General features: G+C 39.4%; 2 protein-coding genes across 5 annotated transcripts in view; one reads left to right on the top strand and one right to left on the bottom strand.

The window, feature by feature from the left end:
• The window catches only part of LOC310726820 (E3 ubiquitin-protein ligase TRIM21-like), a 100,027-nt gene extending 87,110 nt beyond the window's left edge, over positions 1-12,917 (top strand). Inside the window, exons 2-8 of one of the 4 annotated variants that reach the window (XM_083542773.1) lie at positions 10,402-10,445; positions 10,628-11,217; positions 11,310-11,405; positions 11,515-11,748; positions 11,843-11,990; positions 12,140-12,166; positions 12,268-12,917. In XM_083542773.1, coding sequence (XP_083398899.1) covers positions 10,403-10,445; positions 10,628-11,217; positions 11,310-11,405; positions 11,515-11,748; positions 11,843-11,990; positions 12,140-12,166; positions 12,268-12,812 — 1,683 coding nt within the window. In that variant the 5' untranslated portion in view covers position 10,402 and the 3' untranslated portion in view covers positions 12,813-12,917. Of the gene's footprint in view, positions 1-8,479; positions 8,578-8,956; positions 9,122-10,401; positions 10,446-10,627; positions 11,218-11,309; positions 11,406-11,514; positions 11,749-11,842; positions 11,991-12,139; positions 12,167-12,267 lie in introns of those variants that run through there. The other 3 variants (XM_083542774.1, XM_083542776.1, XM_083542775.1) reach the window with 3 other exon arrangements.
• On the bottom strand, positions 530-5,435 carry LOC310726824 (E3 ubiquitin-protein ligase TRIM39-like). Its single transcript, XM_083542783.1, has 7 exons — positions 5,303-5,435; positions 2,591-3,174; positions 2,402-2,497; positions 2,059-2,292; positions 1,816-1,963; positions 1,640-1,666; positions 530-1,538 (listed from the first exon to the last, which is right to left on the bottom strand). The coding sequence occupies exons 2-7, from the start codon at positions 3,170-3,172 to the stop codon at positions 991-993; spliced, it is 1,635 nt and encodes a 544-aa protein (XP_083398909.1). The 5' UTR covers positions 3,173-3,174; positions 5,303-5,435; the 3' UTR covers positions 530-990.
• Positions 12,918-25,617: the final 12,700 nt, after the last annotated feature.

Below are 25,617 nucleotides of genomic sequence, written 5' to 3'. Positions count from 1 at the left end.
TGGTCACACCCTCACCCCCGTCCTGCTCATCAATACAATTTAAATATTATATATATATGTATATGTGTATATAGTACAGTAACACTATAGATAATACTGATCAGCTTTGATATATTATTTAAACAAATACATTATTTATTTAAAGTGTGTGTGTGTGTGTCTGTGTGTGTGTTTTCTTTCTGCTTATTTTTCGTACTTAACCCTTCTGTATGTGATTTCCATACACACAGTATTATATATATATATATATATATATATATATATATATATATATATATATATATATATATATATATATATATATATACACAGTATTGTGTGCAGCATTGATGTTGATGAGTTCACCTTCAATTATCTAATGGATTTCCAGGTCTTTAGCTGTTAAAACTAAAAAAGAATGATTTTATCTCTCCATATTGAATTTCATAACACACACTAAAATATTACCTTTTCTGTCGGCATCTGTGTTCAACTTCTAACAACTATAATCGAAAAATCCACCTTTTAAAATGAAATGATGCATCCTGGGAAAATATAATAAACTTGATTGAAATTTCAATTTCAGGATTTTGTATCTCAAAAAATCTCAATGAACCACCAACCTGAAATTCCATCACCTAAGAACTTTATTCGACACAATCATGCATATTCATTTTAATTTAACAAAAGAAATTAAATTTACTTGGAAAAAACAAATGAACTAATCACCATATAACATCCCATTTTCTTCACCTTTATATATGTGGCTTTTCTGTACATCTTCATCCATCTCAGTCTTCCTCACACAGTTATAAATGTCTACCATCTGTTCTTCTGGTATTTACAAGCCAGAAGATAACATGAGTTTCCATAATTATCCATAGTTCCATAGTTCTATACGTATCCACACTAATCACAATGAAATTGATATAATACTGATGAGTAAACATATTACAGTGGATGATAAAATTAACCACATTACAGGTTATGATCTCAATTATAAATGTAGGATTAGTTTTGATGAAGAGGGCAGATGATCAGTGGGGCTGAATTTTCACCTCCATCATTAAAACAGGGGCTGAATAATGGGTAAAGTTTCTCAGTGAAAGTCTGAGCAGTGAAAGAGTAGATATGAGATTGTGCATCAACATCATAGAGGGAGACCAGACCCCCCTCATAATCCACAAACACTCCAACCTTTTGAGGAGACTGTTTCAAGGAGATGGAGACACGGGGAGATTCCAGAGCCATGTATTCAGTCTTATTCCTCAGAACCACACACCAATATCCATCTTCAGGTCTTCTGGCTTTAATCTCTCCTTTCCTGTTAATAGATAATCTGGCGAATCCTAAATCCCACTCAGTCTTCCCTTTGACCTGCACCTCATAGTAAAATCTCCCTGAGGAGAATCCCTCCTTTCCCAAGACACAGACACAAGTATCAAACCTCACTGGATTATCAGGGAGATTCTGAATTGTATCTCCATCATATACTTGTTTTCCATCATCAGACAGGACGAGATAAGGATTTGCTGTATCAGGATCCAGAGTCACGTCCACTGAGACACAGAAACACAGCGTACATCAGTTTTATCATCACACAATGTGTAACACTGAAGAGATATAGATATAGTCATGTGATCAGTAAAAGCTCACAAACCTGCATATTGTTGAATTCTCTTCAGTTCTGTTTGGAAAATAGTTGTGGAAAATGTTACATTAAGATTAAATACTTCATTATTATAAATAACATCAATATATCTTTATAAATTTCAGCTGAATGTAAATATTTCTTAGAATGAATCTTCTCAGAATAAACCCACAGTAAACACTGACCAGTTTCATCAATCTTCTTAATTTCCTGACTGAGAGTCTCCTGAAGCTGAGCCAGAGCTCTCCTCAGAGTCTCCACAATCAGATGAGAGGTAATTGTGATGGAAGTCCAGTCCTGGGTGTGTGGAGAGCTGCACAGTGACGGGTAAATCTACAGTACAGCAGGAGAGAGAAGAAATCCCTCAGCATGGGGACCACCGTCCTGTCATGTGCTGCATTGCAATTGAGAAACAGAGGAGCTCTGACCTGTAGAAGGTGGAGGTGATCCTCAGTGTGTAAGAGCTGCTCCAGATCAGTGTTTCTTCTCTTTAGCTCACTGAGTTCCTGCTCCAGATCTTTAATGAACTCTTCAGCCTGCCTCTCTGCTGCTTTCTGATTCTCCTCCATCACCTTAAACAGCTCAGCCTGGCTTCTCTCAATGCAGCTTATCAGAGCACTGAACATCTCCACAACATCTGCTTTTTCCTTTTCTGAGTTTTTCTAACAGGAGACAAATTTAGATCAATTATTTCACATGAATGTATCATGATTCACCTAATTTGTTGTATAAAGGAGTTCTTCTGGAGGTTAGTTACTGCAAGAGACTCACTTTATTGACTTCTACAGAGTGTTTGATCTCCTCAATCTTCTTCAGTCGCTCCTGGATCTTCTGCTGAACTTCTGCTCGAGTCTTCACCAGTTCATTCTGAGAAAAATATGCGTAATGTATTAACTCGTAAGTCAGAGGTCTTATTTCTGGTCTACAAACATTATCCATCAAAAATGTTCAGTCTCTCACCTTCTTCTCAACACTCTCCTCCTCTACAGAAACAGTGTTGTGGGATTTGTGGTCTCCTTCAGTACAGAACTGACACACACACGTCTGGTCGTCTCTACAGAACAGCTCCAGGGGTCTCTCATGTTTCTGGCAGATGTAGTCCTCCAGGTTCTCCACAGGCTCCATCAGTTTGTGCTTCTTTAATGAAGAAACTCTCTCATGAGGTTCCAGATGAGTCTTGCAGTAAGAAGCCATACAGATGAGGCAGGACTTCACAGCTACACACTGCTTTTCACAGCAGACCTCACAGAGCACCTGAGATCGGATTGGGTTTTCTGCAGCTCTGCTGGATTTCACCTGAACTGACTGGTTAAATGGAGCAGCAAGTGCAGAGATGAATGTATTCACACATAGATCAGGACGAGTGGAGAATTTCTCCTTACACACCGGACACTGGCAGTTGGGACTGCTGTCCCAGTACTCTTTTAGACAGATCATACAGAAGTTGTGTCCACATGGAGTAGAGACTGGATCAGTAAACACATCCAGACAGATGCAGCACTGGAGCTGATCTTCACACAGAGCACTTCTGGAGGAAGCCATGACTGATACAGGAGATACAATGAGAGTGAAATTAGATCACAGTAGACTTTAAACATTACAATCCAAAACAATAACCACAATCAATTTTAAATTTTATTTTTTCCCCCTTCACAATCTCCTTCACTCCCTCACCATCATCACCATCAACACTGCTTTCCAAGTCCCCCACAACAGTTTAACTCCCCTCATTTCACAACCTTCTTTGTTATAAGACCAAAAGTAATCAAATCTTCCAACCCCACATATCTTTTACCACTGGCCATGGTGAGAAACTTTGGAGAAACTAAAGCATGGGAAGATCCAGGGATCTGTCAGAATCAGTATTAGTGTAGAGAAAGCCTGCACTAAGCAGCTGTGTGAAAACCTTCAGTGGCTCTTCAACATGAGCTTTCAAGAAGAAAACATATCAGAGTTGTGAAAAACATACTGCCTGGTTAATGTACCAGAAAACCCCCAACTCCCTCATTCCTGAACAATTACAGACCCATAGCCCCTACATCTCATGTAATTCAAGGTCATAGAGAAACTGGTCCAGCTTAGACCTCAGATCAGCTCTTTAATGGACACCATGCGGTTGATCTACCAACCAAAGGTAGGAGTCGGTGATATTCATATTATACATCAAGAGAAATTGTGAACTTCAGCTCCCTTCATCCAGATAAATGCTGCAACAGTACAGGAGTTATGAGGACACCTGTTATGTTTCCATAATCCCAAATGTCCCTTAATATTGGCATGTAATCTGGTCAATTGTTACCATAAACTACTGTTTTTTTTCTTTCCTCTACACCGTTTATGAATTGACCTTCTAATGTTTATTGTCCTGACCATTCACCAGGCTGGTAATGCCACTGATTGAGGTCCTCTTCCTGTTGTAGTCCATCACCATCTCTATGGAATTGGTCTCACTGAGGGGCAGATGGTACCCCCTTCACCCCTTAATAAAGTTTTTGACCAGATCCCTGTACTCTTCTTTCCTGATGCACCAGATCACATCAGAAAGTTCTACTTATACCAGAGATCTGACCTGAATTGAAAACCTGTGGTGTAGAAGGTAAAGGTTATCTGCTACTACCAGCATGCCATGTCCCAGTACATACTTAACTTGTTCTGCTGGAGCTCATGAAGACCTAAAAGATGGTATTCAAATGTTTTGGGAATAATTGTGTTGCTGGTGCTATTCTGACCCACGTGTGTTACCACATCTGTGATTTCATCATGTACAGCAAATAAGAACAAGGAACAAATGTAAAACTCTGTATGAAACTGGGCAAACCTGCCACAGAGTCGTTTGAAATGACATACGTTTAACATACAGCGACTGTGCAATTAAAAAGCAGAAAAACATCACTGGATGATGATGAGACAACAGGAAGACCATTCAGCAACTTGTGCCTGATGATTGTGCCAGGCACCTTCTGCGATTCACGCTGGATCTCCACAACAGTGTTAAAATGGCGACCTTTGATCTGCAGCTTCATCTTCAGGAAGAGGGTGCTCTTACTGAAGATAAAGATGCAGATCAAAGTTTGCCATTTTAACACTGTTGTGGAGATCCAGCGTGAATCGCAGAAGGTGCCTGGCAAAAAAAAAGACGTCTGGGACACTTTCCAAAAGCACTGGGACTATTTTGAAGGTGATCGTGTGTAAATGTAGATAAATAAAGTACTTTCTGGTAAACAGAGTCTCCAAACACTTTGATACCTCGTAGGAAACTTCATGTGGTTAAAAATAGTTCTATATCTGAGATGTTTTGACCACATGTTTTTCTCACATGTCAGCACCAGTTTTATTAAATATTATGATTAACAAAATTATGAACACATCATACAATCATTATGAGCATTTAATATTTGTTTAAAATGTTTCATTTAAATATTTATTGTTCCTCCACCTTTATCATACACAGGAACTTGAGACACAGACGCACGCGCAAAAGTAAACACACACACACACACACACACTCAGAAAACGCCCTTATCGAAAGAGACGTCCAAAATATTTATAGTCTTGAAACACGTCACTAAAATTTAAAGAGACGGAAAAAGGTCTCAAGTTCACTTCCTCAAAGCTGCTCACTGTGACATAAAGTGAAAAAAAGATTAAACCCTTTATTTATATACAGTTTACCTGCTGTAACTTCAGTTCCTTGAAGAAAAACTGCAAAAGATTCAAACTGGAGATTGTGTCCTGCTGCTCAATCCTGATCTTCAAACTCTTTCACGTATTACTTTCGTTTCTGCTGAATGACATAATTAAACCACGCCCCCTTTCGTCCCTCGTTGATTTATTACACAGTTACACATTTACAGCAAATCACTAATTGAAGTGCGGGGACGCATCAGACCAGAGGCGCTGAAACGCTTTCACATGAAGGACCATGTTTTGGATTGTAATGTGTAAAGTCTATTGTGATCTAAATTCAATCGCATTGTATCTCCTGTATCAGTCATGATCCTACATTTCTAATTCAGATCAAAACCCTGTTGCTTGTGTGGGCTAGGGACAAATTGCACCAAAAAAGAAATAAAACAAAATATAAAGATTACTGGTTTAGAAAAATGCACATATACTTCAGAACAATAACCCTTAATACCCAAAACACGGCAGTGGGAATACTATACGAAAAAATAGACAAAATAATATGAGTATAAAATATTACCCACTAAATGCAACTAGAAAGTAGGAAAAGTATATCACTTACAGGATGATGAGTTTCCAGACAACCATCCACACTCACTTCACAAAAGTTGCAATTCCCATCATTATGTTGTACACTGTGCAAACAGTTACATACATTTCAAATCACATGAACTAATTAACAAGATTTAGTGCATATTTTGGATAACATCCTTGATTAGTGGCCTACACCGCATGGTGTGACTTAAGATGGAAATTAACACAAATTGCACAAAATGAAATTAAACACCTATTTTAAATGAAACTATAAAATGCACATCTCCCTTTAGTATTTTAAAGAAAGTTGTCAAGAAGCCTCACATATACCTTAGGATTGCATTTCAAACATTGCAACTTTCCCGAGAGTGCATCTCTCTCGCTCTGCTTGCTGAGCACGTGTCAAAAACGTTTATTTACAAGAGCACATGTGCACTTCCTCATCTGCACCACACAGACATACACACACCCGAATACGGCCCCCTATCGCCAGCTTTAGGAATTACAGGTGTATACATGCAAAACAACTGAAATGCCATTTCCCACCCGGTTACACTTGTATTTATTACTTATGAATTTAAAATTTCAGTGCAGTAAAAAAAAATGTTCTTGTATTGTTTGTAAAGCTGCTATAGAGAACATAGGACAGGACCCTGATAAAATAAAGTGATTTTTACAGTCCAAGTGTTAAATGTGACTTTTATCATATACAGTGTGGGAATAACAAAGTATTTAATCCATTAACATGTTTTAGATTAAACACAGTTTCAATGCAGCAATTCATCTGAAATTCTAACCAGATATTTTTATTAACGGAATCTACACAGATATCCATAAAAGTAATCCATAAAGTAAGATTTAGGAAATTACACAAGAAAAGAGTATTATACATGCTACAGAACATAAATGTTGGGTATTCAGAGTTCAGTGGGTGATAATTAATTAAATAAAATACATTTCAACGTTTCTTTTTTCTGGGAGCATTTATAGTCCTATAACATCACAGGTTTCTGTGTGGAACTCAGTGGTCTTGTGGAAAAGATTCAATTTCAATGTTATTGTTATTGTTAAGATGGAGAGGGACTGAGTTTTTTTCTGCTCAGGGAGTTTATTTCTCTTATAGTGTCTTATAATGTCTAAATTCATTGGTTTGTAGTTGAGCTTTACACCAACTGTGTGTTTTAGTATTTGTAGTGCTGCTTCAAACATCTACAATCAAATGCAACAATCATTTTATTGTGTCTCAACCAAATATTTATTTTAATATAGAGGTGTTTGAGGGGAAAATTGGGAATATTGGATTATGGCTGTTATGTGTGTTTAATCTGAGTTTTTGCTGATGTGGTGATTAATGTGAGTAATTTTATCATCGACTGTAATATGTTTACTCATCAGTAGTATATAAATTTATTTGTGATTAGTGTGGATACCTCTAGAACTATAGAACTCTGGATAATTATGGAAACTCATGTTATCGTCTGGCCTGTAAATACCAGAAGAACAGATGGTAGACATTAATAACTGTGTGAGGAAGACTGAGATGGATGAAGATGTACAGGAAAGCCAGATATATAGGTGAAGAAAATGGGATGTTATATGGTGATTAGTTCATTTGTTTCTCCAAGTCTTTCTTTTGTTTAATAAAAATTAACATGCATGATTGTGTATAATAAAGTTCTTAGGTGATGGAATTTCAGGTTGGTGGTTCATTGAGATTTTATGAGATACAAAAGGGCCTGAAATTGCAATTTTAAAAAAGTTTATACAATTTTCCCACAAAGCATCATTTCATTTAAAAAGGTGGATTTCCATTACAGTAAAAGAGACAACACCCAGGTTATAAGAAGTGTTAATAGCACATGAAATGTTAATGAGGCAGAACAGAAGACACCAGCTAAAAGTACTTTGGAGATTTATAAGAATCAAGGAAAGTGACACACATGAACTGGCAAATTCAAACCTGAGTGAACAATCAGAATCCCATGGCAGAAGTAAGGTAGCAGGGACTGATAAAGAAAAGGAAGTTGAGACACAGACAGAATGTTTAAAAAGACAAATAAAAAGAACAAAAAGACTGATAGAAGAAATGTGAAGATATGTCCAGATAAGAGAGAGAGATTTTTTAGGGAAGAAAAAAAACAGGGGGTGAAATTAAAAATTATGATTATTACTTTTAAATGAGGTTTAAATATTGTTTGTGTATAAAGATATAAACTATTAACTGTTAATATTAAAAAAAGGGAAGATGTACTGATATGTGTTTTCCATGATAACTTGGCCACTAGATGGTAGTATAATGCTACGGTATGCAACGTTTAGGACTATGTTAAACAGCAGAATAAAATCGTTCTGATAACAATACTCGGTGTGTGAGCCTCATCAAGATAATTGAAAAGGAAATTGGATTATAACACAAGTATTATGCAACTCTTACTTCCGGTCCACGGCCCTCAGGCAGATTGGATTTTTGGTCCTTCACGTGAAATCTTTGTGGCGCCACTAGTTTAATGGGTCTGTGCATTTAATTCGACCTCTTGTGGCCAAAATATGTAACTGTAATAAGTCAAAGCAGGAATAAGGGGGCGTGGTCTAATGATGTTTCTCAGCAGATGCGAAAGTTACGCGTGCGTTTGAAGATCAGGATTCAGCAGGTTGCAGCAGTCAAAATTCAAGAAAAAATCATTTTGAAGCTTTTACAGTCTTTCTTCAAGGAACTGAAGCCACAGCAGGTAAACTGTCAGTGATCAGGAGGAAAGCAGGAGAGAGCAGGAAAAGGTCAAATACTAAGTACATGATGTTCAAGTAGATAATAAAGTATATGTGTGTGTGTGTGTGTGTGTGTGTGTGTGTGTGTGTGTGTGTGTGTGTGTGTATATATATATATATATATATATATATATATATATATATATATATATATATATATATATATATATATATATATAATTACCGGGCACTAATTTATTACCGCAGTGTGAATTTTTTCTTTGATAATTTTTATTAGAATTATTGTGAGCGCGTGTTCGTGCAGGATTCAAAAACACTTAAAAGGAAATAAACAAATAAAGGAGGGAATCCAAACTTTTTCAAACTTTATGACTTGGGAAACTCCAGAAGCCCGACGACACTCTGTGCCCCAGTGCGCGTGACCCGTGTCTATTTATAGCAAACCCAGAGGGGGAAAATGCAGTACACACATACAACAAGCACCAGTACATACAGAATAACATCATTCAGACACAGTGGTGTTAGTAAAGTCAGGAACTGATGTAGGTGAGGAAGTCTGGGGTTCAGTCAGTGTTCACATTCATCCCAAATAGTGGGTCAGTGTGTTACTGTAAATAAACTACTGAACAAATTACTAATAGTCCTGGGTGATTTAGTCAGTGTGTGTATGTGAGTAATTTCTAATAAAATTATAAATCTTAAGCTTACTAAAGTTAGCATTAATAAAAGTAATGAGGAAAAACATTATCAAAACAAATGATTATTTTATAGTGTAGCATAGCTAATGACATGTCATGACCAAGGAAGAAGAAGAAGAGCTGGTCCAGATGATCTTTCATACCTTTATTCTTTTTTAATGTTGATGTCCATTACAGTTTCATTAATATTCATTATTCATTATTTTATTTGTTTCAAGTGCTTTTTATTTCTTCTGAAAGGTGGAAGGAAGGAGGCCTGGGGGGCTCGAATATAAATGTTTCTAGGTCCTCCAAATATCTAGAGCAGGCCCTAGTTCAAGTCAAGAGAAAATTTCATGCTACCCTTTACTATTGTGTGCCTTCAGCCTTACAATAACAGTTTGGCCAATACTTTTGACAATTTAGTATTGTAGGAGAGCAAATGGTTCAGGGGAAGGAAGACCAGTAGGGCGGCGACCTGTTTTCTCCGGATCAGGGCTTTTTATTGTGTATTTTCCCTTTCCCTCACACATGTTTCTCAGGGTCCCTGGTGCATAGAGAGGTTAAGGGCCTTGCTCAATGGCCCAAGAGTGGCAGCTTGGTGATAAAAGGACTTGAACCCCACCCTTCCGAGCACAAACCCAGCACCTTAACCACTGAGCTACCACTCCCCAGGTGGAGCTAAAATTCTGAATTTCTTTTGATGTCCAATATGAATATCATCTATGCTGAAGGTTTCCATACATCTGCTTAGTGCAGGCTTTCAGTACTCTGGGACTGATTCTGTCAGACGAATGAATCTTTCCCAGGCTTCAGCTTCTCCAACTCTCCAATTCTTCAGAGTAAATTTACCCTTCTGTCTGGAACTGAAGTGTCTCTGCAGAAGTTATGTTATGCAATCAGTCATGTTGTTGATGTCAGTGTTTTCCACCGCTGGATCAGATTTGAAAATCTTTTTAGTCATAGACTTCCTTAAGAGAGCAGGCAGCAAGTGTCAGTGGAAGCAGGTTCTGGTCAGACCTTTTCAGTGTAGACAAAAGAGGATTTGAAGGCAGAAAGATGACAACATGTGACAAACCATGCAATTCTATTGTTTTTACTGTATGTGGATCTCAGAGCTTATTTTATACATGGAGTGTTCCAGGAATGAATGAAGCCTACAGAACATGCGTTTACAGGAAACATTTGGGATGGTAACAGTTACTCTGCTTTTCATCATAAACAATAGTCTTGATTGTTTTCCTCTAACAGCACTACACTGAGTTTTATTATTTGCTTAATTCAGTAATAACTGATAGAGTTTGTGTCATTTTGGATTGTAATGTGTAAAGTGTTCTGCAATCTAAATTCACTCTCATTGTATCTCCTGTATCAGTCATGGCTTCCTCCAGCAGTGCTCTGTGTGAAGATCAGCTCCTGTGCTGCATCTGTCTGGATATGTTCACTGATCCAGTCTCTACGCCATGTGGACACAACTTCTGTATGATCTGTCTAAAAGAGTATTGGGACAGCAGTTCACACTGCCAGTGTCCAGTGTGTAAGGAGGAATTCTCCAATCGTCCTGATCTACGTGTGAATACGTTCATCTCTGCACTTGCTGCTACATTTAAGAAGTCAGTTCAGGTGAAATCCAGCAGAGCTGCAGATCTGCTTCCATCCAAGAGTAGGAAGGTTCTGTGTGACTCCTGCACTGAGAACAAGCTGAAGGCTCTAAAATCCTGTCTTCACTGTGGACTTTCTTTCTGTAACACTCATCTAATGCCTCATAAAACTACAGCTAAACTCATGAAGCACAAACTGATGGAGCCTGTGGAGAACCTAGAGGACTACATCTGCCAGAAACATGAGAGACCCCTGGAGCTGTTCTGTAGAGAAGACCAGACATGTGTATGTCAGTTCTGTTCTGAGAGAGACCACAAAACTCACAACACTGTTTCTATAGAGAAGGAGAGTGTTGAGAAGAAAGTGAGAGACTGAACATTTATGATGGATAATGTTTGTAGATCAGAAATATGACCTCTGATTTATGAGTTAACCCATGATGCAAATTTTTACAGAATAAACTGGTGAAGACTCAAGCAGAAGTTCAGCAGAAGATCCAAGAGCGACTGACGAAGATTGAGGAGATCAAACACTCTGTAGAAGTCAATAAAGTGAGTTTGTTACATTAACTAACATCCAGAAGAACTCCTTTATACAACACATTAGGAGAATCATGATACCTTCATGTGAAATTATTGATCATAATTTGTCTCCTCTTAGATAAACACAGAGAAGGAGAAAGCAGATGTTGTGAAGATGTTCAGTGCTCTTATATGCTGCATTGACAGAAGCCAGGCTGAGCTGCTTAAGGTGTTGGAGGAGAAGCAGAAAGCAGCAGAGAAGCAGGCTGAATATTTCATTAAAGGTCTGGAGCAGGAACTCAGTAAGCTAAACAGGAGAAACACTGATCTTGAGCAGCTCTTACACACTGATGATCACCTCCACCTCCTACAGGTCAGAGTTCCTCTGTTTCTAATTGCAATGCAGCACATGACAGGACGTTGGTCGCCATGTTGAGGGATTTATTCTCTCTCCTGCTGTACTGTAGATTTACCCGTCACTGTGCAGCTCTCCACACACCCAGGACTGGACTTCCATCACAATTACCTCTCATCTGAGTGTGGAGACTCTGAGGAGAGCTCTGGCTCAGCTTCAGGAGACTCTCAGTCAGGAAATGAAGAAGATTGATGAAACTGGTCAGTGTTTACTGTGGGTTCATTCTGAGAAGATTTATTATAAGAAATAATTATATTCAGCTGAAATTTATGAAGATATTTTGAAGTTATTTATAATTATGAAGTATTTCCTCTCAATTTAACATTTTTCAAAACTATTTTCCAAACAGAACTGAAGAGAATTCAACAATATGCAGGTTTGTGAGCTCTTACTGAACACATGACTATATCTATATCTCTTCACTGTTACACACTGTGTGATGATAAAACTGATGTACGCTGTGTTTCTGTCTCTCAGTGGACGTGACTCTGGACCCTGATACAGCAAATCCTTATCTCGTCCTGTCTGATGATGGAAAACAAGTTTATGATGGAGATACAAGACAGAATCTCCCTGATAATCCAGAAAGGTTTAATAATTGTGTTTGTGTGTTGGGAAAGGAGGGATTCTCCTCAGGGAGATTTTACTACGAGGTGCAGGTCAAAGGAAAGACTCAGTGGGATTTAGGAGTCGCCAGAGAATCCATTAATAGAAAAGGGAAGATTATAGCCAGACCTAAAGATGGACACTGGTGTGTGGTTCTGAGGAATAAGACTGAATATAAGGCTCTTGAATCTCCCTCTGTCTCCCTCTCCTTGAATCAGGCTCCTCAGAAGGTTGGAGTGTTTGTGGATTATGAGGAGGGTCTGGTCTCCTTCTATGATGTTGATGCAAAATCTCATATCTTCTCTTTCATTGCTCAGACTTTCACTGAGAAACTTTATCTATACTTCTGCCCCTGTTTCAATGATGGAGGTAAAAATTCAGCCCCACTGATTATCTGCCCTGTACATCAAAACTAAGCCCACATTTCTCCTATGTTCTTCTCTTGTCTGTAAAACTGCCTTGGTAAAATGTCCATGTTAATGCATAATGCAAATAAAATGTAACTGATTATTTCATGTTTACATTTTTGTCAAGTTTTAGTGTTTCCTGTGGTGTCTCTGACTTTAAGAATGTAAGATGTAAAAATTATAACGATTGGAACACTTATGCATTTCATTCGTCACTCTCTGCCAGACGTCTCTCCATGTTTTGGCAGATTTTCAAGTTTTCTCTGGTGAAGTGTTCAAAGCATTTTCAAATTCTTCACAATCTTTAAGCTTTATCTCTCACTCTTCAGTGGTAACAAACTGTACACACTCACTAGCCATTGTATCATTGACCAGCTAATTAAAATAACATTCAGAATGAAGATGCATTTTTAAGTTATAAATCAATGAATAAATGAAGACAGGGTTCACTGTCAATTGTCTGAGCCACAACATAACTTGACAATAATAAAACACTGAACAGTAAAATTCAGAGTCAGATGAAGGAGGTGTAAATCCAAGCCCCGTGAAAAGAGAACATAAGGGATGCAGACTCAGAGTCTGAAAAGCACAGTTCATAACTTAGATCTAATAACCAGAGAAAGCGGGGCAGATCCAAACATAATAATATATAAATACAGGCCAATAACCAAAACACGTAATACAGAGCAATGCAGGGAACTCCTGGACTGGCTTTTATGACCTTGAGATGGGGCATGTGGATGCTTGGGGGGCAGCAGAGGACTCATTTGAGCATTTGAGGCGGAGAAGCATTTGAGGCGGACTGCCACAGCGTAGAGCATCTTAGAGCTTGGAAAAAGGTCAGATGATATATACGGCAGCTTTACGTAGACCTGCAAGAGCAGGTTGCTGGTGGGTACCTTGATCCTCTGGCCAAAGGTTTAGTGATGTGGCGACACCCTTGGCGAGTCTTGGGGGTGGAATGACTGATCTGAGGCAAAATCTTAGCAAAATCTTGTGGTAGTTTGACTATGTGACACCTCGGTTAGAGGAAACCAAGGAAATAATCGTAGAGTTCCAGTTTTTTTCCATGTGTTTCTTCAAGAAGCCTCTTCACTCTGTTTTCCTTGTTTTGGGTGCCTTGGAAAGGCTTTGCCTTTAATGTTGTTACTTTAGTTCAGCATTTATATAAATTTTTTTGCACATATAAATGTGAAATACATAGTTAGAGTTGAAATGGAATTATTTGACAGTGAAAGCAATACTGAGCAGAGCTGAATGTAGCCCTTTGTTATGCTTGTTCAGAGAATATTGTAAACAATTACTTTGCATTTTTTTCTTTTCCTTTACTCCTGTCTTTACACTTGTCCATCACCACTGCAAAAAGGAAAGGGCTCAGGGCTCCTTGATGCAGTCCAACCTCCACCTTGAACCAGTCTGTCATTCCTACTGTACACTTCACTGCGGTCACACTGTCCTCATACATGTCCTGCACCACCCTCACATACTTCTCTGACACACCAGACTTCCTCATACAATACCACAACTCCTCTCTCCACTGTGTCGTATGCTTTCTCTAAATCCACAAACACACAATGCAACTCCTTCTGATCTTCTATATACTTCTCAATCAACATTCTTAAAGCAAATAAGGTGTCTGTTATGATCTTCCTCTGCATAAAACCATACTGTTGCTCACAGATGGTCACCTCTTCTCTCAGCCTGGCTTCCACTACTCTTTCCCATAACTTCATGGTGAGACTCAACACTGGGTGAAATTCTTCCTCTTGTGTAGGAATGGGAAAGTGGGAATGGTTGAAGGGGAACCAGGGGTGATGGGGCTGGGACACTTTTACTTTACAACCATTCTTGCCTGGTGAACATCTTTTCCACACCCTCAGGCCTGCATATACATTAAACAGTTGGAGAAAAGAGTCAGAATTCCTACTGCTGGTGGAACCCAGAAGAACCATTATAAGCCTGGTTCCTTTCAAGGATTCTTCATTCAGACTGTCTTAGTTCCTTCACACTTGTTCATGAATAAAGTTTATATATACAGTGAGGAAAATAAGTATTTGAACACCCAATAATTTTATATTTTGTGTATTGTGTATTGTCCTGCACTGTCCTGTGTTGTCTTGCACTGTCTTGTGTTGTCTTTTGCACTGTTTGCACCAGCTGCACACATGCACTTTATGTGGCGAGGATCTTAGTTCTCGGCCCTGTGTTCTTCTGTTCTGTACTGTTTGTTTTATGTTGTTCTATGTAGCACCTGGGTTCAGGAGGAACGTTGTTTCATTTCACTGTGTACTGCATCAGCTATATATGGTTGAAATGACAATAAAAGCTTCTTGACTTGACTTGACTTGACTTGCTATTTTGCAAGTTCTCAAACTAAGAAATCATGGAGGGGTCTAAAATTGTCATCGTAGGTGCATGTCCACTGTGAGAGACATAATCTAAAAAAGAAAAATCAAGAAATCACAATGTATGATTTTTTAACTATTTATTTGTATAATACAGCTGCAAATAAGTATTTGAACACCTAAGAAAGTCAATGTTAATATTTGGTACAGTAGCCTTTGTTTGCAATTACAGAGGTCAAACGTTTCCTGTAGTTTTTCACCAGGTTTGCACACACTGCAGGAGGGATTTTGGCCCACTCCTCCACATAAATCTTCTTTAGATCAGTCAGGTTTGTGGCCTGTTGCTGAGAAACACGGAGTTTGAGCTCCCTCCAAAGATTCTCTATTGGGTTTAGGTCTGGAGACTGGCTAGGCCACGCCAGAACCTTGATATGCTTCTTACAGAGCCACTCCTTGGTTATCCTGGCTGTGTGCGTCGGGTCATTGTCATGTTGGAAGATCCAGCCTCGACCCATCTTCAATGCTCTAACTGAGGGAAGGTGGTTGTTCCCCAAAATCTCGCAATACATGGCCCCGGTCATCCTCTCCTTAATACAGTGCAGTCACCCTGTCCCATGTGCAGAAAAACACCCCCAAAGCATGATGCTACCACCCCCATGCTTCACAGTAGGGATGGTGTTCTTGGGATGGTACTCATCATTTTTCTTCCTCCAAACACGTTTAGTGGAATTATGACCCAAAAGTTGGTCTCATCTGACCACATGACTTTCTCCCATGACTCCTCTGGATCATCCAAATGGTCATTGGCAAACTTAAGAGGTGCCTGGACATGTGCATCAAACAGGTGCATCTAATTTAGGATTATAAATGTAGTGGAGGTGGACATTTTTAAAGCAGACTAACAGGTCTTTGAGGGTCAGAATTGTAGCTGATAGACAGGTGTTCAAATACTTATTTGCAGCTGTATTATATAAATAAATAGTTTAAAAATCATATATTGTGATTTCTGAATTTTTTTTTTTAGATTATGTCTCTCACAGTGGACATGCACCTACGATGACAATTTCAGACCCCTCCATGATTTCTAAGTGGGAGAACTTGCAAAATAGCAGGGTGTTCAAATACTTATTTTCCTCACTGTATATACAGTGGGTACGGAAAGTATTCAGACCCCCTTAAATTTTTCACTCTTTGTTATATTGCAGCCATTTGCTAAAATCATTCAAGTTCATTTCTTTTCCTCATTAATGTACACATAGCACCCCATACTGACAGAAAAACACAGAATTGTTGACATTGTTGCAGATTTATTAAAAAAGAAAAACTGAAATATCACATGGTCCTAAGTATTCAGACCATTTGCTCAGTATTTAGTAGAAGCACCCTTTTGCTCTAATACAGCCAGGAGTCTTTTTGGGAAAGATGCAACAAGTTTTTCACAACTGGATTTGGGGATCCTCTGCTATTCCTCCTTGTAGATCCTCTCCAGTTCTGTCAGGTTGGATAGTAAACGTTGGTGGACAGCCATTTTTAGGTCTCTCCAGAGATGCTCAATTAGGTTTAAGTCAGGGCTCTGGCTGGGCCATTCAAGAACAGTCACGGAGTTGTTGTGAAGCCACTCCTTCGTTATTTTAGCTGTGTGCTTAGGGTCATTGTCTTGTTGGAAGGTAAACCTTCGGCCCAGTCTGAGGTCCAGAGCACTCTGGAGAAGGTTTTCGTCCAGGATATCCCTGTACTTGGCCGCATTCATCTTTCCCTCGATTGCAACCAGTCGTCGTGTGCCTGCAGCTGAAATACACCCCCACAGCATGATGCTGCCACCACCATGCTTCACTGTTGGGACTGTATTGGACAGGTGATGAGCAGTGCCTGGTTTTCTCCACACATACCGCTTAGAATTAAGGCCAAAAAGTTCTATTTTGGTCTCATCAGACCAGAGAATCTTATTTCTCTGTTTTTTAGCAAACTCCATGCGGGCTTTCATGTGTCTTGCACTGAGGAGAGGCTTCTGTCAGGCCACTCTGCCATAAAGCCCCGACTGGTGGAGGGCTGCAGTGATGGTTGACTTTCTACAACTTTCTCACATCTCCCGACTGCATCTCTGGAGCTCAGCCACAGTGATCTTTGGGTTGTTCTTTACCTCTCTCACCAAGGCTCTTCTCCCCCGATAGCTCAGTTTGGCCGGACGGCCAGCTCTAGGAAGGGTTCTGGTCGTCCCAAACGTCTTCCATTTAAGGATTATGGAGGCCACTGTGCTCTTAGGAACCTTAGGTGCAGCAGAAATTTTTTTGTAACCTTGGCCAGATCTGTGCCTTGCCACAATTCTGTCTCTGAGCTCTTTAGGCAGTTCCTTTGTCCTCATGATTCTCATTTGCTCTGACATGCATTGTGATCTGGAAGGTCTTATATAGGCCGGTGTGTGGCTTTCCTAATCAAGTCCAATCAGTTTAATCAAACACAACTGGACTCAAATGAAGGTGTAGAACCATCTCAAGGATGATAAGAAGAAATGTATAGCAGCTGAGTTAAATATACGAGTGTCACAGTAAAGGGTCTGAATACTTAGGACCATGTGATATTTCAGTTTTTCTTTTATAATTTATATATTTTCTTTTATATATAAATAAATCTGCAACAATGTCAACAATTCTGTGTTTTTCTGTCAGTATGGGGTGCTATGTGTACATTCATGAGGAAAAGAAATGAACTTAAATGATTTTAGCAAATGGCTGCAATATAACAAAGAGTGAAAAATTTAAGGGGGTCTGAATACTTTCCGTACCCACTGTATATATATATATATATATATATATATATATATATATATATATATATATATATATATATATATATATATATATATAAACACTATAGATATATCATCAGCTTTGATATGATATTATCCACAAAAATAAATTATTTATTTAAACACATTGTGTGTGTTTGAAATACACACCCACTGTTGAAATATGTGGGGAGGAAAATCGAAAGTTGCGAAGTAGACTGCCCTTTGATGGCATGGAAGAGTGCAGTGAAGCTTACTCACAGTCAAGTTGAACATGCAGGTGCAACTGTGGCTATGGGTGCCAGTCACTAGGGTCTTATGATTCGCAATGAGGCCATTCACCTGAAAAATTAGTGCTTTGGCACAGCAATAAACCAGATGCACAATATCATGTATGCAGGGACAAGTCTTTCTATAACCAGTGAAGTGCAGTCCTAGTCCGAGTCCTCAGAATTTGGGTGGGCACATGCATGATCCTAAGAAGTGTGGAGTGCGTTTCATATATTCTAGTATGGAAGACCAACAGAGCCAGCCAGAAAACGAACTGTTGCTGATGTTGGGGCCCAGACACCAGCTGATCTGCCCACAGGCCTACAGACTAACTCTATAAATGGCCACATTTTCAGATCGAAATACATTTGCGTTAGTGCCACTGACACAGTGCCACTTATTTCATACATGAGAGGGGTGATTAAAGGCATAGCAGTTTCATGAGTGCAGACTTTCGCATGTCTCTTCCAGCACTTTGCAACCGCCCTGTGAAAAAGAACTATGTAGCAGCCAGTGCTGTAAATGGTCAGATACATGACACATTGGGCACCATTGCAGTTAACATTCGACTTGGGATTAAATCATGGCAGCATTTATTTCATGTGTTACCAGAAACCACTCAGTCTGTTTTTTTGGTCTGGGACTTTCTCTTGAAGAACAATTCTGTACTGAACACTAACTGTTAAAGACTCATTCTCTGCCCTGTGTGGATGACATGCTGGACTTATTGGTGGGTTCAACATGGTTAATCACATTAGACTTTTGCAATGGCTTTTAGCAAGTTGAAGTTGCTGAAGAGGACAGAGAGAAACTGCCTTTACAACTGGCCATGGACTCTTGGTGGGCTATGTCAATGGGTCTCTCTACCTCTCCAGTGACACTCCTACACTTGATGGAGCTTGTTCTGAGAGGTCTTCCATAGCACATCTGTATGGTGTATCTTGACAATGTTTTAATTCATAGCTAAGCATTTGCGTAACATCTGTCTAGTTTGAAGGAAGTGTTTACAAGAATTAGGTCAGCAGGTTTGAAATTAAGTCCAAAAATTTGCCACTTGACTAGAGATCATGTGGTCTTCCTGGGCCATGTTGTGTCCTAGAAGGGATTTCAGCCGGATCCATGTAATACAGAAAAGGTGAGAAACTGGCCAACACTCAAGTCTCCTTCTGAAGATAGAGCTTTTGTTGGACTTTGCTCCTACTACAGACGATTCGTAAAATATTTTTCGAAACATGCAGCTCAGCTCCTCCAGCTTGTGCAACTTTGTGAACTGCCATTCAATTATCTGAAGGATGTGTTAACCTCTGCCTCAGTTGTTACACTGCCTGATTTTAATTTGCCTTTCAGAGTCTACACTGATGCTTCAAAATATGCTGTCAGTGAAGTGCTGGCACAAGACAACAATGGGCTTGAACATGTGGTAGCATATGCGAGCCAGGTATTGAACACTACACAGAGGAGCTGGGCTACTTTTAATCGCGAGTTATGGGTGATTGTGTGGGCAGTAAGAAAATTCAAAAACTAAATCGGACTTTCATCATTTATCATCATCGCCGACCACTGTCCTCTCTTGACCATTTGACGGATGGCCATTGATGATGATCTGACTGGTAGGATGGGGAGATGGATCTTAGAGCTGAATCCAATGGATAGGACAATCATTCACAAAAGCGGGCATCACCAGCAGAATGCAGATGCTCTGTCTAGACATCCTGATGTGCCTGACTGGGATAGCATGAGTCGAGGCATTGAAAGCATGCAGGATGACATGGTGGGCTCTGAGCCAACGCCGACCAACCCTCTTAAAACTTCTGTTTCTGTAGATCGGGTGTCGGTACTGGACTTAAACGTTGTTTCACAAAGTAGGCTCTGTGTACATGATTTGTCATATTATGCATCTAACCTGAGGGAATAGCAGCATTCTGACTCCGACTTCAGGACTGTCCTACACTGGGTGCAGCTGGCACAACAACACTTAGAAGGGGTTTCTAAATTCCTGAGGAAGCTCTGGACCGAGTGCATTTGCCTTTCGATAATTGATGGATTATTGTATTGCAGGGCTTGTCAGACTCATCATGGTCCCATTCCAACACAACGTGCTCCAATGGCCGGTTCGAATACCACACGCGCATTTGAGAGAGTACCTATGGACATTTTGTAGCTTCCTTTGACTTCAAAAGGCAATCGTTATGTGCTTGTTGTGGAGGACTATTTTACTAAGTTTGTTAGTTTGTATGCTCTTCTTAATCAATCTGCACAGACTGTAGCTCACTGTCTATTCGAGGACTATGTGTTGACTCAAGGTATTCCAGAAACTTTACATTCTGACAAGGCCGACAGTTTGAAGCGGATATTGTTCAGAGACTTCGATAAATGCTTAGGATTGGAACTCTGGGTTCTACTCCCTCTATGTCATTTTTATCTGGTGGAGAAAGGGGTGTTTCTCTACAGAATCAGCAGTCTGACTCCACTTAGACTGTGTATGCATGCAGATGCTGATTGCTTGATGCCATGTTTGAGTATGGCTGGTAGAGTGAGGAAACATCCTGGTTATTTAGATGACTTTGTTCTGTATTAAATGTCCTTTATTATTGTGGTTTTGGGGACAGAATGATGTTGAGTGAAGTGTGTGAATGGAAGAATGAAAGCTGTTAAGGATGTTCTAGTATTGCTGTTTATTGTGCATTACATTTACATGTTCAGTAATATGTCATGTTAAGCATATGTTTTTTTGGGTGAGCATAAACGTAGACGTTTACTTTAGAAGGGGGGATGCATGTAAAATACTTTTTTGTGTAATTGGGTGTGATAGCTCAAAACGCTTACAATGAGGTGCACTTACAAATAAGTGTGTGTGTATATATATATATATATATATATATATATATATATATATATATATATATATATATATATATATATATATATATATATATATTATGTGGAGGGTCTGGTAAAAATTCTGATCATCTGCCCTGTTCATCAAAAATAATGAAGTGTAGAAATCAAAAATGGTTCGACTTTCCTTCCCTGTCCCTCCCTGTATCCTTAATGCTTTAACAGCCGGTCAGAGGGCGCCCTCTCACTTCATTTTCGGTAATAATATTTCAATCCACTATGTGTGAGTTAGATGTAATTCCTGATTCTTGGAATTCTTTATGTTCCTGTCTGTCTGGTCCTGCGTTTTTTCCATTAATTAATACATTTATTGTTAAATCATTGGCTAAAGGGATTTAGTATAAATATTCCTCCTTCTGACTGTTTATTCATTGTGTTATAATTACGAGTCATCATTTTTTCAACAAAAAGTCCGTTTTGTTTAAGAACTGCCATTGATATTAGTATCAATATCAACAATTGATACTGCATTGATTCATCTGAGCTCTGTCGCTGGAGACACCTTCCATGGATAGGAAATAAAACACCTCTATATTTGGAACGGCCCTCTGAACAATGCCATAGACACATTTTAAAGTTTGGGGACCCCTGGTTAAAGCTATGGAAGTCCTAAGAGGCCATGCATTATAACCTTTTTCTTTCTTGTATTTTTCTTTCTTGTTTTCTTGTGATCTCGACATAACGAGTTGTTTGTTGTAAGCTTTATCATCATATGTTACGCAATTGCTGCTGTATATTGTACAAAAGTCCTAAAGTAACTTCATCTTATGTGATGCACAATACTGCTATCTGCAATACCACACACTCACACACTTTATCTACATTCTGCCATATACTTTGTAGAAGTATACTGAGTATACTTTGTATACTCAGAAGGAGAAGAGGATTGCAGTAAGAAGTTTGGGGTTAACGTGGATGAGACAGAGGGAGTCAGTGATGTAAATTCCTGTTTGAGAATTTGAAAGCAGTGCGTGGAGGATATTCCCACCAGAACTACGAACACACAGTACATTAACCACATTAAGGGTACGTAATTTCTCTGCTATGGCGAACATCCAGTTCATTCAGTGTGTGAAGTGTGACATGTTTAGTCAGTCTCTCTCCGTTGTTAGCGATAATTTTATCTGTGAGAAGTGCAAGCTAGTTTGCTCTTTGACGGAGAAGATCTTAGCATTAGAGGAGCGCATCCAGAGTCTAGAGAGAAGTAGTGAGTGCGAGAGCAGTCCAGGTTCTGCAGGGGAAAGTCTGGATGCCCTAGGTGAAGTTAATATTCCCCCGACTCCGGCATTAGAGCCCTTGCAGCGGGGCGAATGGGTGACGACTCGGCAGCATATTCGCAAAGCCAAAGCTAACGCTAAGGCTCGCCCACGGGAGCACCATTCCTCTCCGCTTCACGTGTCCAACAGGTTTGCTCTCCTCAGTGAAGCACCCGCTGAGAAACCTGAAAGAGCTCTGGTTTTAGGAGACTCCATTCTGAGGCACGTGAAATTAGCTAGACCTTTAGGGGCACCAGCAGCACAGGTCATGTGTATACCGGGAGCCAGGGCGCCGGACATAGCAGGTCAGCTTAGATTCTTAGGAAAGCATAGGTTCTCTAAGATAGTTTTTCACACAGGAGCTAATGATATACGCCTTCGACAGTCAGAGGTTACTAAGAGTAATATTATAGAGGTGTGTAAATTAGCGAAGGCAATGTCCGATGCTGTAATATGCTCTGGCCCCATCCCAATACGACGTGGCGATGTAGCCTACAGCAGGTTATGGTCGCTGAACTGCTGGATGTCCGAGTGGTGCTCCAAAAATAATGTGGGCTTCATTAATAATTGGAGCATTTTTGAGGGCAAGGCTGGCCTGTTAGGGCGGGACGGTGTCCATCCCACTCGGGAAGGTGCTGCTCTCATTTCTTGTAGTATAGGTCATAGTCTCAGAACAGCACTAGTTAACAAGTGACTGTCTAGAGCCAAGGCCAGGGAGCAGACAGACAGGCTAAACCGACCGTCTGCTAGCTGCACAGAGTCGTTACTCAGGATCCACCAAATTGAGACTGTGTCTGTCCCCCGAGCGAAACCAACATATAGGAATTCTCAGAAAGTCTGTTTTAGTAACCTGATTAACATAAAATTAAATAGGACTAAACGCACAGCCAGCACCTCTGATCTAAAGATAGGATTGCTGAATATTAGATCTCTCACGTCTAAAGCGCTTAATGTAAACGAAATTATTACCGACCAGGAGTTTAAAATAATGTGTTTGACAGAAACATGGATTAAACCAAATGAATATTTAGCATTAAATGAAGCGAGTCCTCCTGGGTATAGTTACATACACCAACCCCGTCTAAATGGCAGAGGAGGCGGAGTCGCAGCTATTTATAATAATAATCTAAGCGTCACACAAAAGACTAAACACAAATGTAAAACATTTGAAGTTCTTTACACCAGCATAAAATATTCAGTGTCTGAAAGCAGGTCCAGTCAGACAATTCCACTCATTATTATTTATAGACCCCCAGGGCCCTACTCTGATTTTCTCATAGAATTTGCAGATTTCATCACAAATTTAGTTACTTCTCTAGACAAAGCTTTAATTGTTGGTGATTTTAACATTCATTTTGATCATCAGGAAGACTCCTTAAGAGCAGCTGTTGTGTCCATTCTAGATTCAGTTGGAATTAATCAGAATGTTATAGGACCCACTCATAGTGGTGGACACACTCTCGATTTGTTGTTAACATTTGGATTAAAAATAAAAAACGTAGTCATAATTCCACAGTCTGAAGCTATTTCAGACCATTATCTCATCTCTTTTAAAATTTGCCTCAGTCATTGCATTACTACTTCACCACGTTATCGTGTTAAGCGTACTTTCACGTCAGCTACAACAGCGCGTTTTATTAACAATCTTCCAGAAATTACGATATTAGATAGATCTCCGTCAGACCCTGCAGAGCTCGACTGGGCCACTGAACACCTAGAATCAACATTACGTTATACCCTAGATGATGTAGCTCCCCTTAAGACCAAAATGATCAGGGAGAAAAAATTAGCACAGTGGTATAATGATCATACACGCACCTTAAAACAGACCACTCGAAAATTAGAACGTAAATGGCGTCAAACAAAATTAACAGTATTTCAAATAGCATGGAAGGGGAGCCTCCTAATTTATAGAAAATCTCTTAGTGCTGCTAGATCAGCATATTTCTCCACCCTCATAGAAAATAACAAGCATAATCCTAGATTTTTATTCAGCACGGTAGCAAAATTAACAGGGAATAAAAGCACTGCACTCACATGCACACCATCATTAGGTACTAATGATTTCATGAACTTTTTTAATAATAAAATTGAAAACATCAGGCAAAAAATCCAGACGGTTAATATAAAGCCAAATTATTTTACAAGTAACCCTGTAGACAGCAGTGTAATTATAACAGACAATCAATTACAAAGTTTTACTCCTATTCACGAGAATGACTTAATTTCATTAATTTCCTCATCAAAATCATCAACCTGCATTCTCGATCCCTTGCCTACAAGTTTCTTTAAACAGATCATTCCAGAGGTAATTGAACCTGTTTTAAAAATAATAAACTCTTCCATTAGCACTGGTTTTGTACCAAAATCCTTCAAACTGGCAGTTATCCACCCCCTAATTAAGAAACCTGACCTTGACCCATGTCAGCTGTCCAACTACAGACCAATATCAAATCTCCCCTTCATAGCCAAAATTTTGGAAAAGGTTGTAGCACAGCAGTTATGCTCACACCTACTTATGAATAATATTTTTGAAATGTATCAGTCAGGATTTCGGCCTCATCATAGCACAGAGACAGCGCTAGTTAAGGTGGTAAATGACCTGTTATTGGCCTCTGATCAGGGTTTTGTCTCCTTACTTGTTTTGCTCGACCTTAGTGCAGCTTTTGACACCATTGATCACACTATACTACTTGCTAGACTTGAGAACGTTGTTGGAATAAAGGGAACGGCTCTCTCTTGGCTCAGGTCTTATTTGACTGATCGCTATCAGTTTGTTGATGTTAATGGTGAGTTCTCCACACTCTCTGAGGTAAAGTTTGGTGTTCCTCAAGGATCTGTCTTAGGCCCTCTGCTTTTCTCTTTATATATGCTGCCTCTTGGAGAAATTATTCATAAACATGGTATTAGATTCCATTGCTATGCTGATGATACACAGCTATATATTTCAGCAAAGCCAGATGAGAGAGATCAGCTTAACAATGTTAAAAAATGTGTAAAGGACATTAGACAGTGGATGCTCGATAACTTTCTTCTGCTAAACTCAGATAAGACGGAAGTACTTTTACTAGGACCACATGCAGCTAGAAGCAAACTTTCCGATTACCTAACATCTCTGGATGGTGTTTCTGTTTCAGCGTGTACGGCTGTCAAAGACCTTGGTGTGATTATTGACTCGAGTCTTTCCTTTGAGGCTCACGTGAATAATATTACCAGGATCGCCTTCTTTCACCTTAGAAATATTGCTAAAATTAGAAATA

This window comes from Silurus aristotelis (genome assembly GCF_946808225.1).
Source record: "Silurus aristotelis genome assembly, chromosome: 5".
Taxonomy (NCBI): Eukaryota; Metazoa; Chordata; class Actinopteri; order Siluriformes; family Siluridae; genus Silurus; species Silurus aristotelis.
The sequence above is the reverse complement of the archived record's forward strand: the minus strand, read 5'-3'. Positions and strand labels throughout refer to the sequence as shown.